This window comes from Pongo pygmaeus, chromosome 13 (genome assembly GCF_028885625.2).
Source record: "Pongo pygmaeus isolate AG05252 chromosome 13, NHGRI_mPonPyg2-v2.0_pri, whole genome shotgun sequence".
Classification (NCBI taxonomy): domain Eukaryota; kingdom Metazoa; phylum Chordata; class Mammalia; order Primates; family Hominidae; genus Pongo; species Pongo pygmaeus.
The window spans coordinates 101881767-101895872 of record NC_072386.2 but is presented as its reverse complement, the minus strand read 5'-3'; the positions used below and the strand labels follow the sequence as shown (position 1 = coordinate 101895872).

Below are 14106 nucleotides of genomic sequence, written 5' to 3'. Positions count from 1 at the left end.
TCTTATTTTTCATGATCTTGAAAGTCCTGAGCAGTACTGGCCAGCTGTCTTATAGAATGTCCCCCAGTTTGGGTTTTTCTGTTGTTTTACTCATGATTAGATTTGGGTTATGGGTTTTTTGTTACTAATACCAGAGGGGTAAAATACCTTTCTTGTCACATCATTTCAGGGACACATGATATCTGCATGACATCATGAGGGTTACCTTCTTACTGGACTAAGATAGTATTTGGCCGTTTTCTCTCCTGTGAAGTTAACATCTCTCCTTTTTTGTATTCTAAGGAAGCGTTCAGTAAATCTAGTCTACCCTCAAGGGGGAGGGTGGGTAGGAATTAAACTTCCCCCAGGCTTCTTGGGGAAACTTGGAAACTTTTCTTCCTATAAGAAGAATTTGCCTCTTCCCCCCCAGTTTCTTTCATCATTCAATAATTATTTCCATCAGTATGGACTCATGTAGATTTACATTTTGGCTTATAATCCAACGCTGTTATTTATTTTGTTCCTTCTATTGTCATGGCTTGGGCTATTAGTTCTTTCAGGTTGTTCCTGTATCCCTTTGACTTGTTCCATGTTCCATTTCTTTATTTTTGAGACAGGGTCTTACTGTGTCACCCAGGCTGGAGTGCAGTGGCACCATCATGGCTCACTGTAGCCTCAACCTCCCAGGCCCAAGCAATTCTCCTACCTCAGCCTCTGGAGTAGCTGGGACCATAGGCACTCGCCACCATGCCTGGCTAATTTTTTCTTTTTTTTGTAGAGATGGGGGTGTCTCTGTGTTGATCAGGCTGGTCTTGAACTCCTGGCCTCAAGCAATCCTCCCTCCTTGGTCTCTCAAAGTGTTGGGATTATAGGCATGAGTCACTGTGCCCGACCCCATGTTCCATTTCCTTTTAGGCACTGCGAGACGCTTCAGGCTCATCTTGTTTTTGACCTGCCCCAATCCCTAGACTCAGACCTTTTTCCAAGGAGCTTGGTTCCTTTTACTGGAGAGTGGTATTGAAAAACAAGATCAATTCTGGGTGTTAGGTATGCTTGTTGCTACTAGGATGTCATTGCTTCTGCGCCTCTCAGGATCGATCTGTTGATCTGTCTGTCTATCCCTGTATTTATTTACATCTCTGTCATTGATCCATCTGTTGAGCAGTCTATATCTATCTAATCTATCTTCCTTTAGAAAACTATTGTGGAAAATTTCTGGCAAACACAATAGTAATTCTCAGTATCTGTTATGAAGCTTGAATAATTATCAATTAGTGGCAATCTTGGTTTTACTTATATAACCCCTCCCCAGTGTCTCCTCATTATTTAAAGAAAATTCTACTAGCTATTATTTCACCTGCAAATAGTTCCATGTTTATCTCTAAAAAAAGACTCCTTTAAATATATATTTTAAATTGTAGTAGATACAGTAGAAGGTATGAAAGTGTAGAGTTTGATGAATTTTTATAAATGTATTTATCTCTATAATCACGCAGATCGAAATATAGAACATTTTTAGCTCTTTAGAAAACTCCGTAATTCCCATTGACAATTTTTGTAGGGACCTTTAAAAAACAAACCTAACCACAATACCATTATAGTACCTAAAACAATTTTAACAGTAATTCCTTAAAATCAAATATCTAGTTGTTTGTGTAGGCTCCCCTTTCATCCCTGCTTGCCACTGCAGTGTACTGATTGAAGAAGTTGCCTTGTCTGAAGTTTATGTGATAAACTCTGGGTTTTGCTGAGAGTATCCCCATGGTGTCACTTAACATATGTCTCTCATAGTGGCTTTCTTAGGGAAACTTGGCTGTTTCTTTCTAACTAGGTAACCCTAACACAGTAATGGGCAGTGATCCTGTCTTTGGAGAAACTTCATCAGTAAGATGATTTCACCAGAGATAGATATATTGTCCCTAATAACTGATGGTATCTGATTAAAGTTTTGCTGCCTTGCTCTACTAACTAGTTCCAGAAGATGCCTTCAGAAATCTTGTATCCTTTCCAGTATCCAGTTAAAACTGAGTAACGTTGCATGTGGGAGAGAACTTTTTGTTCTTGGTTTTGTTTTCTTCCATTCTAAAGGGTAGACCAGGTTAGAACAATTAACCTTTTTGGTGTTGTTTTGTTGCTGTGTCAAAATATCTGTACAGGGCTAGCTATGGTTAAAGTCCTGACTGAAGGATTGCAGTACAGAAAAAAGGAATAAGCTATAAAAATAATTGGTATTGGTTATGTTTGGCTTGCTAAGTTCTCTCTTTTTTTCTTTTTATATTATAGATCAGCTTGAACGGGTCTTTTTACGACTTGGCCATGCTGAAACAGATGAACAATTACAGAATATTATATCTAAATTCCTTCCTCCTGTTTTGCTCAAACTGTCTAGCACCCAAGAAGGAGTACGTAAAAAGGTGAGCATGTTGGGACAGCTGGGGGAATTAAATGATGAATAAATGAATATACATTATCAAGTGAGTTTTCTGTTCCCATTATTGAATTCTAGGTTTGTGATCTTAATTATGGCCTTTCAAAATGGAGAGTAAGTCTAGAACCAGCTTTTATGATTTAAAAGTAGCTTTTGTATCCTTAGCACAGCTGCATTTAGCACCAACTGTCTACTTGGCATCAGTGTCAGATAATATAATTGAGATAATTATCCTGGAATGTATGGAGACATGATCTGAAATCCATGCCATTGATTCCAATATGAAAGGCATGTGGTAATGGGGCAAAAATATTCTTTAGTTAATTGTTGACAATGATTATAACCTTAACTAAAAGTAAGCAAAATAAAAAAAAATTTAAGCAAAATAATTGTATAGCTCCTGTTTCAGGATTCTGGAAAGTAAGTTGGATAACTGTCACATCAGATTTTCATTTTCTTTCTTTTTTTTTTTTTTGAGATATGTTCTCTGTCACCCAGGCTGGAGTGCAGTGGCACCATTACAGCTCACAACAGCCTCAGTCTTCTGGGCTTAGGCCATCCTACCTCAGCCTCCCAAGTAGCTGGGACTACAGGTGCAGACCACCATGCCTGGCTAATGTTTAAATTTTTTGTAGAGACAGGGTTTCACTTTATTGCTCAGGATGGTCTCAAGCTCCTGAGCTCAAGCAGTCCACCTGCCTTGGCCTCCCAAAGTGCTGGGATTACAGGCATGAGCCACTGTGCCTGGCCAGTATTTTCATTTTTTAATGAAACTGTTCTACATGGAACATTTCCCCTTGATTTGTAGAATATTTCATTAGTCTTCCAGTATATTTATAATAGGTCATCCAGTCTTTGAGCTATGGTCAGGTTTTAGTCCTTGGGCCACTGTAATTGGCAGTGACTTCCTGGAGGTCTGCCCTGAGAGGGATTCCAAGGTCTGATTTGGGTTCAGTGCAGAAAGAGTATCTTTAGGAATGTCTTTTATGTTTATATCTCTTTACAGGAGGGAATGGGCATTCTTGTCATATATTTGGCATGTCTGCAGTTAATCCTTCTTTGCTGAGATAGACGTGCATTAGATTATGTCACTCTTCTATTTAAAACCCTTCTGTGGCCTTCTCTTACCATTAGGATAGCAAGGTCTAAAAGGCCCTTCCTGAGTTGATTTCTGTATACTTTCTTAGCCTTATCAGTTTTGTTATTTAGCAAATATTTACTGAGTGCCTTCTATATGCCAGGTCTTGGGGATATGGTGATGAAGACAACACCTAGTTGGGGAAATCTGTATAAAACAGTCAGGCAAATAGTACATAGTTGTAATTTGTGATACATGCCAAGATGGAAAAGGGAAGGATTTTATGAACGAATATATTTGGGACATAATTTAGACTAAGTGTGGGTTATGAGGGGAGGCCTCTGTGGTGTGCAGGAAGTAGCCAGGCCAAGAGATGGGGGAGACCATTAAAGATAGACCCTGTGCAGGTGTTCTGAGCTGGGACAGAGTGTGATGGCTTCAGGAAATTGGAGAAGGCCACAGTGATGTCCCCAGTGCATGAGACGAAGCCTGATAGGAGGAAAGAGGTATTCCAGGGGCACTGATTTGAAAGGGTATTGATGGTAGTGCCACCATCACTCTAGCTGTTGGCTGGAGAAAGACTTGGAGTAGAGGCCAAGAATGGAGACCTGGAGAGCAAACGGAACTTTTGCGTTAGTCCAGGCTTAGTATCATCGTAGTTTTTAACTCATTTACTTATCTTAGATTTGTTTTTTTGTTTCTTCGTATTTTTTTTTTATAGAAAGTCATTCATCTCTGTCCATCTACTTTAAATGTTCAGTTGTGTATCATTCACTTCTATCATACTATTATTCTTTTTTAAAAAAATAAATTTTATTACGTATATTTGATGTTTACAACATGATGTTATGGAATACATACAGATTTTAAATGTTTACTGAAGCAGATGAGCGTATCTCTCACATAATTTTATACTATTCTTAATATTCTGTTATCATTATTTCAAATGGGAAATTCTATTCTTGTTTCTGATTTTATTACTACCAAAGTTTTATCCTTTTAATGGGCCATTTTAAAAGGAAACTCAGCTTTTAGATGAATGTTCCCTTTTTAACTGTATTTTTTTCTATTTTTATTCAAATTATTTCTTTTTTTAGATAAGTTTTTCTTGTGTAAAGTTTTAATTTATATAATAACCTGGCAATGGTTCTTATGTGTCAAGAAAAGTGCTAAGGACTTACATCCTCACGAGATTATGTGAGGTAGGCATCCCATTTTACAGATGAAACTGAGGCTTGGAATGATTAATGAACTTGTTTAAGGTCAAATAACAAATGGTTAGGCCAGGATTTGAATGCAGGGCTTTTGAACTTCAAAATGTAAGCTTGGCTATCAAGTTAAATGCTTTATTCTTTAATTATAATATGTTAAAAAAAGAACCAAAAATGACCTCAGCTTATGAATTTCTCTTTGATGACTATTTTAGTTATATCTAATAGTTATATTGATGTGCAGTTTGGTCATTTTATCTTTGACTTATTTATAAGAGTGTTGTTTTAGTTTCAAAATATTTGATATAAAATTTGCCTGGTTTTATTGCATTCTGGTCAGAGACCATAGTGTGCAAATGTTACAGTCCTTCAAAGTGTATTCTAATGTTTGTAAGAAAAGTCTTTCAGAAGATAAAAATAATACTTCCTGTTTGTGGAATATGGAGCTCAGCATGCGCTAAGGCCATTCATTAGTAACATTCTGCATTCATGTCTTGAACCTGTCTTCCAGTCCTGTTATAAGTCGGTAGTACTAAAGTACAATGTCCTACTGCTGTTACAGTTTTTCTGATTTTTCTTTCAGTTTTAATAATCTTGGCTTGCTGCATTTTGATGTACAAGTTTAACATCTTGTCTTTATTAATAATTATAGTATTTTATGTATATTTTTTATCTTTTGAATTCCATTTAAGGTTTTTTCTCCAAAACCTGTTTTATCCAAAATTAGTATTGTTAAGCATTGTTTTCCTTCTGTCTGCTTGATAAAATATTTGCCCCACCCTGCAATTTTAACCTTATTTACTTTGGCTGTATCTCTTAGTACAATGGAAATGTCACATATTTTTTGAGGTTTGAGCTGAGGGCATTTACGTTAGTTATTGTGATTATTAACCTATTTTTAAGTTTTTAAGAAAAATTTTTATTGATACATAGTTATACCATATTTATGGGGTACATGGATATTTTGATACATGCATGTAATATGTAATCAAATAATTTAGTATTTAGGATACTCATCACCTAATTATTTATTGTTCCTTTGGGTTGGGAACATTTTAGATCTTCTAGCTATTTTGAAATATACATGATTATTAACCTGTTTTATCACTTGGTCTATTTGTCCTTTCCCTCTCTCCCTTTCTTTCCTTCTCTCACTTTCTTGTTATCAAACTGTCAACACTGATATCTTCAAGGGGCTGTGAAAGGACGAGGGAAAAGGGATGCTTAAGATTTTCCACTTGATTTATTATAATAAATATATCTTTCTGTTATAACTTTAAAAAGCAAACACAATAAAGTAATAAGGATAAATGTAATCATTTTGAACTTAATACATTTAATTTATACTAATAAAGTAGCATTTTTATTTGTGCATGTAAAATTGGTTAAGTTGGAAAACTTTTGGAATAGGGGAAATGGAATCAAACAACTAAAATGGACTGTTGTATATTAAGCATTGTGCTAAACTCTTTGACTTATCTTTTCATTTAATCTTTACAGTAGCCTTTGAAATGTTATCTGAATTCCACAAGTGATTTTTAAATCTTTCTTGGTTTATGGAGGATTCCAGACAAGATATAACCATATTTAGGAAATTCGCCGATATTTAACATGACAATAATGCTAGTAGAAAATTAAGTAATTAATCCATTTAAAATTCAAAATAGGCCAAGTGCAGTAGCCCATGCCTGTAATCCCAGCATTCTGGGAGGCTGAGGTTGGAAGATCTTTTGAGACCAGCCTAGGCAACATAGCAAGATCTCATTACTGCCAAAAAGAAAGAAAAAAACCATGCATGGTAGCATGTGCTTGTAGTCCGAGCTACTGCAGTGGCTGAGATAGGAAGATAGCTTGAGACTGGGAGTTCGAGGCTGCAGTTGGCTATGATAATGCCACTGAACTCCACCCTGAGTGACAGAGTGAGACCCTGTCTCGGAAAAAAAAAATCAAAATAAATTTATTATTTAAAAAAAGCATGCAATTGTGGGCAAGATTCTCTGTCTCCATTGATAATAATTTTCTATAGAGTCCCTCTAGGAATCGGCCTAGATTAGAATGTCAGAAGAGGGCTCTTTCCTTTAGACTAGTTCCTCCTGATTGTTTTCTCTTGTCGCCTAGCGGTATCACAGATCCAGGACAGGTAGGAAGTTCGGATGAAGTATGGATGACAATGCAAGTTTCTAGCTTCTTGGAAGGTATCATGTCTCACTGACAAACACTTCCGCTGATGTGAGTTCAAATATCAGCGTTTGAAAAGGTTAAAAAAAATGGGCTCTGGAGTCATATTTTGACTTTGCTATTTGCTGGCCCAGTGTCCTTGGACAAGTTACTTTACCTGAGGCTTCTGCTTCCTCATCTGTAAAATGGGAATGACACCACCTCACTGGTTGTCATGAGAATCGTATTAGATAAAGAATGCCTGGGGGAAGAGTGCATAGAAACTGTGATAAACATTAGCTATTTTATTATTACTATTTTATCATTCATTCAACAAACATTGATTACAGAGTTGTTTTTATTCTTAAACATAATTCACCAATTTCATTATTGCTCTAGATCTCTTGGAATTTTTTGCTGTCGGTGTCAAACATCTCTACAGCTTTCCTTGTGCATGCTTTGAGGCTAGAGCACAAATTTCACAAATGAGGGAGAATAGTGTAAACCTGGCCCTGCAGAATAATTACCTTAAACTCTTGAGTCTTTCTTAGGCAAGGGCTTCTAAAAATCTTATTTTTCAATGCTCGATTTCTTTTCCTTTGGCAGATAATCTTTTTGTTGTAGTATAATTGAGGCCATTTGACATGAGCCTCTGTACATCCCTTTCTATCCATGCAAACTGTTGACTTGTCAATTCCTATTTTGCTCTCTTTTCCCACTTAAAGGAGAGGAAGCTTGTTATTTCTTACAAATTATTTGATAGTATCAGATGATATTCAGAATACAATAAAAATGCCTTACTATTGACAATAGCAAAAACTTGGAACCAACCCAAATGTCCATCAGTGATAGACTGGATTAAGAAAATGTGACACATATACACCATGGAATACTATGCAGCCATAAAAAAGGATGAGTTCACGTCCTTTGCAGGGACATGGATGAAGCTGGAAACCATCATTCTAAGCAGACTATCACAAGGACAGAAAACCAAACACCACATCTTCTCACTCATAGATGGGAGTTGAACAACGAGAACACGTGGACACAGGGCAGGGAACATCACACACTGGGGCCTGTCGGGGGGTGGGGGCCTGGGGGAGGGATACCATTCGGAGAAATACCTAATGTAAATGATGAATTGTTGGGTGCAGCAAAGCAACATGGCACATGTATACCTATGTAAAAACCTGCACGTTGTGCACATGTACCCTAAAACTTAAAGTATAATAAAAACAAAAAACAACTCCCAGACAAAAATAAAAATGCCTCAGCATTTTGCCGGAATCCTTTTGTAATCCAGACCTTGCTTTTATGAACTCTTATCGTTCTGGGCTTCAGTCAGATGCAGTGTGCCCCATTCCTTCTTATAACTGATACTCTGCTTGGAACTCATTAAATCTTCAGGACTCAGTGTTCCTGTCACTTCCTCCTTGAAGTCTTTCTTGATATAGCAGATACCTTTGTCTTCTGGAAACCCACTGTATCTTGTATGTCTCTCTTTTCATAGTATTCATGATGTGTTGCAATAATCTGTTCTTCTTGGGGGACATGCTTCAGTGTAGGCCCAACTTTGGATCTCAACTTTGTTTAACTAAAGGACATTGTAAAAATAAATTCACTTGGCCAGGCGCGGTGGCTCACGCCTGTAATCCCAGCACTTTGGGAGGCTGAGGTGGGCGGATTGCTTGAGATCAGGAGTTTGAGACCAGCCTGGACAACATGATGAAACTCCGTCTTTACTAGAGTACAAAAATTAGCCAGGCGTGATGGCGGGTACCTGTAATCCCAGCTACTTGGGAGGCTGAGGCAGGGGAATTGCTTGAACTCAGAAAGTGGAGGTTGCAGTGAGCTGAGATCGCACCACTACACTCTAGCCTGGGCAACAGAGTGAGACTCCGTGTCAAAAAAAAAAAAAAAAAAAAAAAAAAGCCAGGCGCAGTGGCTTATGCCTGTAATCCTGGCACTTTGGGAGGCAGAGTCAGACAGATCATGAAGTCAGGAGTTCGAGACCAGCTTAGCCAACATGGTGAAAAAATACAAAAATTAGCTGGGCATGCTGGCGTGCGCCTGTAATCCCAGCTATTCGGGAGGCTGAGGCAGAAGAATTGCTTGAATAGGGGAGGCGGAGGTTGCAGTGAGCCAGGATTGTGCCACTGCAATCCAGCCTGCGCAACAGAGCAAGACTCCGTCTTGGGAAATAAAATAAAAAGAAAAAAAGAAATTCACTAGTGCATAGATTTTTGGGAGACAGTATTTTTGAACAAAGACTCATGTAGTGTATACTTCCTTTCTGGGATGTAAAATTTACACCCTTTAAAAGAACAAAGTAGCTACTATTTACTAACATAGACAACATCTGAGAAATGGATGAGTGGTTTTTAAGATATGATCAATAACTTCAGTTCCCATCGCTCTGTATTTTAGGTAATGGAACTGCTGGTCCATCTGAATAAACGTATAAAAAGCCGCCCCAAAATACAACTTCCAGTAGAGACACTGTTGGTTCAGTACCAGGACCCTGCTGCAGTTTCCTTTGTCACAGTGAGTGTTGTATTGGAATATTTTCTGACTTACAGCAAATTTTCTTTCCTAACATTTATTAGATGTCATCAACATATTGGCAAGCTTAGAATTTCACCTTAGACCACTTCTAAATGAAACATGAGTTTTTTTTTTTTTTAAATGACACACTGTTTTTCCACTGAGTACCAATCCAGAGAAAATGCTACTTTACAGTAGCAGGGTAATGAATAGCTGTTTGCATTGGGCAAAGGAATGTTGGTGAAATGACTTCTCAGGTATGTTGTTATATAAAAGAATGATTTGATTTTTGGTAAGAGACTATATGAAATGGGTCTGAATAGAGGGAAATGTTATATGGCTTGGGCACGAATAAAGCATAGTGGAAGAAAAAAATGAGTAAAATGGCAAGAAGATACATGAAAGTGAATTTAAAAAAATCTTTTGTGTTTTTGATGTGTGTATTCAGAAAGATATCTTTTTTATAAAGTGGAGTAAATCTGAGTCTGGTAAGAAACATTCCTTTTAAAGTGTTGTCTTCATAAAAATTAAATGTAAAAAATGTTGATGCTGTGTGATGGCAGGTGATGTTCTTTTCCTGGTGCTTGTAGTTCCTAGCATTGAGGCAGAATCGATTGAATCTTATCTAACATCTGGAGTCACAAACCTTTTGGAGCCTGTTATTGGTCCAGACGTCATTTTGTCTGTGTCTGTTCTGGATATTTGGCTCAATTACACATTTCCTCTCTTTAAGCAAATAGGAACACTGTGTGCCAATAAAAATGCCAAATATAATTTATTTAAAGAAGTAATCTTATGAAGCCCATTTACTTTATTAAAGAATTCTTCAGAGGCGAGGTACGTTGGCTCATGCCTGTAATCCCAGCACTTTGGGAGGTTGAGGCCAGCTGATCATGAGGTCAGGAGTTCAAGAGCAGCCTGGCCAACATAGTGAAGCCCCATCTCTACTAAAAATACAAAAATTAGCCGGGCGTGGTGGCACGTGCCTGTAGTCCCAGCTACTTGGGAGGCTGAGGCAGAGGAATCACTTGAACCTCAGAGGTGGAGGTTGCAGTGAGCTGAGATTGTGCCATTGCACTCCAGCCTGGGTGACAGAGCGAGACTCCATCTTGGGGGAAAAAAAATTAAAAAGCTTCAGAAAAGCAAATCTTAATCTTATCTGTAAATCCAGATGCGTATTTATGGGTTTGCTTAAAATCCAGTATTCACACAGATTATAGTGATACAGGTTGAGTATCCCTTATCTGAATTGCTTGGGATCAAAAGTGTTTTGGATTTTGGAATATTTGCGTTATACTTACCTGATTTAGCATCCCAAATCCAAAATCTGCAATGCCCCAAGGAGCATTTCCTTTTTGTGTCTTGTTGGCACTCATAAAGTTTCAGATTTTGTAGCATTTCGAATTTCAGATTTTCAAATTTGGGATGCTCGACCTTGCAGAAACACACAGCACTCAGTTTCCTTTGGGTCATCATGCATTGGTGAGTTACTGGAGTGAGGAACCACAGAGTGCTGCAGTATACTAAGTTTGTTTTAGTCATTTGACCAGTGGGAAATGGCAGCCTAGGATTTGTCAACACCTGATCTCCTCGTAGCTTGTAAGGATTAATGCAACAGACTGGGAGATCTGGTGCTAATATGTAGTGTGTAGGTGTAAATAGGTTGATTATTTCTTTCTTCTCCACGATAAGAAATTGCGTATATGAACGCTTTAGATTAGTCCATGCTACCTCACATTAGGCCTACTTTAAAGCAAGCATTTTGAATAAGTTGAACTGGAATTCTTCCTCAGAGATACAGTAGTTGGTAAAGGTGCAATAAATATGGAGGGAGGATGAGTCACGTTTACAATGTCTTTGTTGTAACCATAACTCTCTAAGTTATCAATGATTTATTTTCATTGAAATCATAGAATATTTCCTTCACACTCACTTGCTTTTCTCTTATTGCATTAGAATTTTACTATAATTTATGTTAAAATGGGCTATCCTCGCCTACCAGTGGAAAAACAGTGTGAGCTGGCCCCTACGCTTCTTACTGCCATGGAAGGGAAGCCTCAGCCACAGCAGGATAGGTATGATTTCCTCAATTATCTAATTTCCCTCCTACAGGAGTCAACAACTGCCTTTCTAATATTAGTTCACATATTTGGTTTTACTTGAGCAAATGGGAGGTCTTGAGCTGTTTTAGCTGACAAATAATAGAATTTTCCGTGGTACCTCAAAGTTACTGTTTTGTTAATACTATCATAAAATTTCTTGATGGGAACATTGAAAAATGTGCAGAACTAACATTTATCTAAGTCTATGCATTTTTTTGGCTAGTTATCTTGAAGCAGTTAATTTTACGTGATTGCAAAAATTAGAATTAAAAATCCTTTGCATCAAAACATTTCTATCTTGGAAGATATAAAGTTTCACAGTGGTTTTCTTAAGGAACAGAGCACTCGTTTGTATTATTTTGGGAACTGGTGAGGTGAAAAGGGTTTTAGATAACATCATTTGTTTCTAGGCTTAGGCAAAAGTTCTTCGTTGTAGCTCTGTCATAGTGAGAATCATGATGAAGAGTGCAGAAGTGTAGAGGAAAGATGGAGTTAAATTACGTTTTCAGTTCACCTTTTAGAGCATATTCATTTTTCAAGAAATAGTGTAATACAGAAGTTTACAAGTAAAATTAATAGACGTTACAAGCACTGTTTGAAATTGTTTTCAGATGTTTTAAGAATATCAAAAGGTGTTAATGAAAGGAATTACTGAGGCCTGTTACTTAAATTCATGCAGTGGAAATTTTAATGTTGTATTCAAAATATTAATATGATTGATTTTTAATTTTTAGAATAACTTTAGTTGTGGAAAATAATTTTTTTTTTTTTTTTTTGAGACGGAGTGTCACTCTGTTGCCGAGGCTGGAGTGCAACGGCACAATCTTGGCTCACTGCAACCTCTGCCTCCCAAGTTGAAGTGATTCTCTTGCCTCAGCCTCCTGAGTAGCTGAGATTACAGATGCCTGCCAGCATGGCCGGCAAACTGTTTGTATTTTTAGAAGAGATGGGGTTTTACCATGTTGGCCAGGCTGGTCTGGAACTCCTGACCTCAGATGATCTACCCACCTTGGCCTCCCAAAGTGCTGGGGTTACAGGTGTGAGCCACTGTGCCTGACCGAAAATAATTCTTTTTATTTTTTATTTTTATTTTTATTTTTTGAGATGAGTCTCACTCGCCCAGGCTGGAGTGCAGTGGCGTGATCTCGGCTCACTGCAAGCTCCGCCTCCCGGGTTCACTCCATTCTCCTGCCTCAGCCTCCCAAGTAGCTGGGACTACAGGTGCCCACCACCGCGCCTGGCTGATTTTTTGTATTTTTAGTAGAGACGGGGTTTCACTGTGGTCTCGATCTCCTGACCTCGTGATCTGCCCGCCTCGGCCTCCCAAAGTGCTGGGATTACAGGCATGAGCCACCGCGCCCGGCCTGGAAAATAATTCTTTTTGAAAAGACAAGTAAGTTGAACTTTACTTAATATTTCATATAAAATCTCTTGTGGAAACTTCAGATATTAATACTGAGCCCATTTGATGTATTTTTTTCGGATAATTTTAGTCATGAGCCAGATTGGCTAAATGCTAATCATCACTCAATACACTGAGCTTTCAATAAAAAAGAATTCTAGGCCAGTCCCTAGATTAGGACTTTGTAAATCAGTGGTGTTGAAAAGGAATGTTTCTTGCTTAAAACTGCCAGTTTTTGTTATGTGATTTTTGTTTTGTCTGTGTTTTGCATGTATAAAAATCTCATTTTTTAAGTAGTTGCAATAAATGTAATTGTTTTTTCAGCTTAATGCATCTTTTAATACCAACCCTTTTTCACATGAAATACCCTGTTGAATCATCAAAATCAGCTTCTCCGTTTAATCTTGCTGAGAAACCAAAGACTGTGCAGCTGCTTTTGGACTTCATGCTAGATGTCCTTCTGATGCCTTATGGGTGAGTTAAAAAATAAAAACAAAGCAACCTTGTTCTTGACTGCTTTTACTATGGGGAGTTAAGTACTATTTTAAATGATTAAACTGTCACTAGTAAATGAATGCATCTCAACATGCATTTACATTTACAAAGATTTTTTTCTTCTAAACCTCTTCTAAACTTCAGCCCCACTGCTTATCGGCTTTACAAATGCTGAGTTGCCGTTGTGATTTTAGACTCTACCTGCCTAAGATGAAATCAGTCTTTCCCCATAAAAATAGTTCCTCTTAGGCCAAGGTGGGAGGATCACTGGGGGCTAGGAGGATCACTGGGGGCTAGGAGTTTCAGACCAGCCTGGGTAACAGAGCGAGACTCTCTCAAGAAAAAAAAAAGTTTCTCTTTTAAATTTACTATTAATGCTATGATGGTTCTCTTTGCCACCTAGCCATACAATGATAAATTGTCTCCAGCTTTTCTCTTCTTTGTTGCTGCAATATCATTTGCATAATGCCTCCTTCCTTCTCCTTGCTGTGTCTGGAACTCTTCCCACTGCTATCATCTAGTTTTGCCTCTTTTCAACTCTTGTCATAATTTCTTTCCCAGCGGCTCCACTTCTTCAAATCTTTCTACACCCCCTTTCTATGCTTTTCCTGATTTGCAAAACACAGATCTCATCAGGCAACACCTTAAAATCCTTGGTTTCTCATATCCAGTCATTAATACACTCATGCATTTCATGCATGCTTATGTGT

At 37.8% G+C, this 14106-nt stretch overlaps 1 protein-coding gene across 4 annotated transcripts in view; it reads left to right on the top strand.

Moving 5' to 3' along the window:
- The window catches only part of ECPAS (Ecm29 proteasome adaptor and scaffold), a 121560-nt gene that overhangs the window by 31079 nt on the left and 76375 nt on the right, over positions 1-14106 (top strand). For all 4 annotated transcript variants that reach the window (XM_054500502.2, XM_063650281.1, XM_054500501.2 and 1 more), the window contains 4 exons: positions 2263-2393; positions 9281-9397; positions 11354-11472; positions 13226-13375. In XM_054500502.2, coding sequence (XP_054356477.1) covers positions 2263-2393; positions 9281-9397; positions 11354-11472; positions 13226-13375 — 517 coding nt within the window. The remainder of the gene's footprint in view (positions 1-2262; positions 2394-9280; positions 9398-11353; positions 11473-13225; positions 13376-14106) is intronic.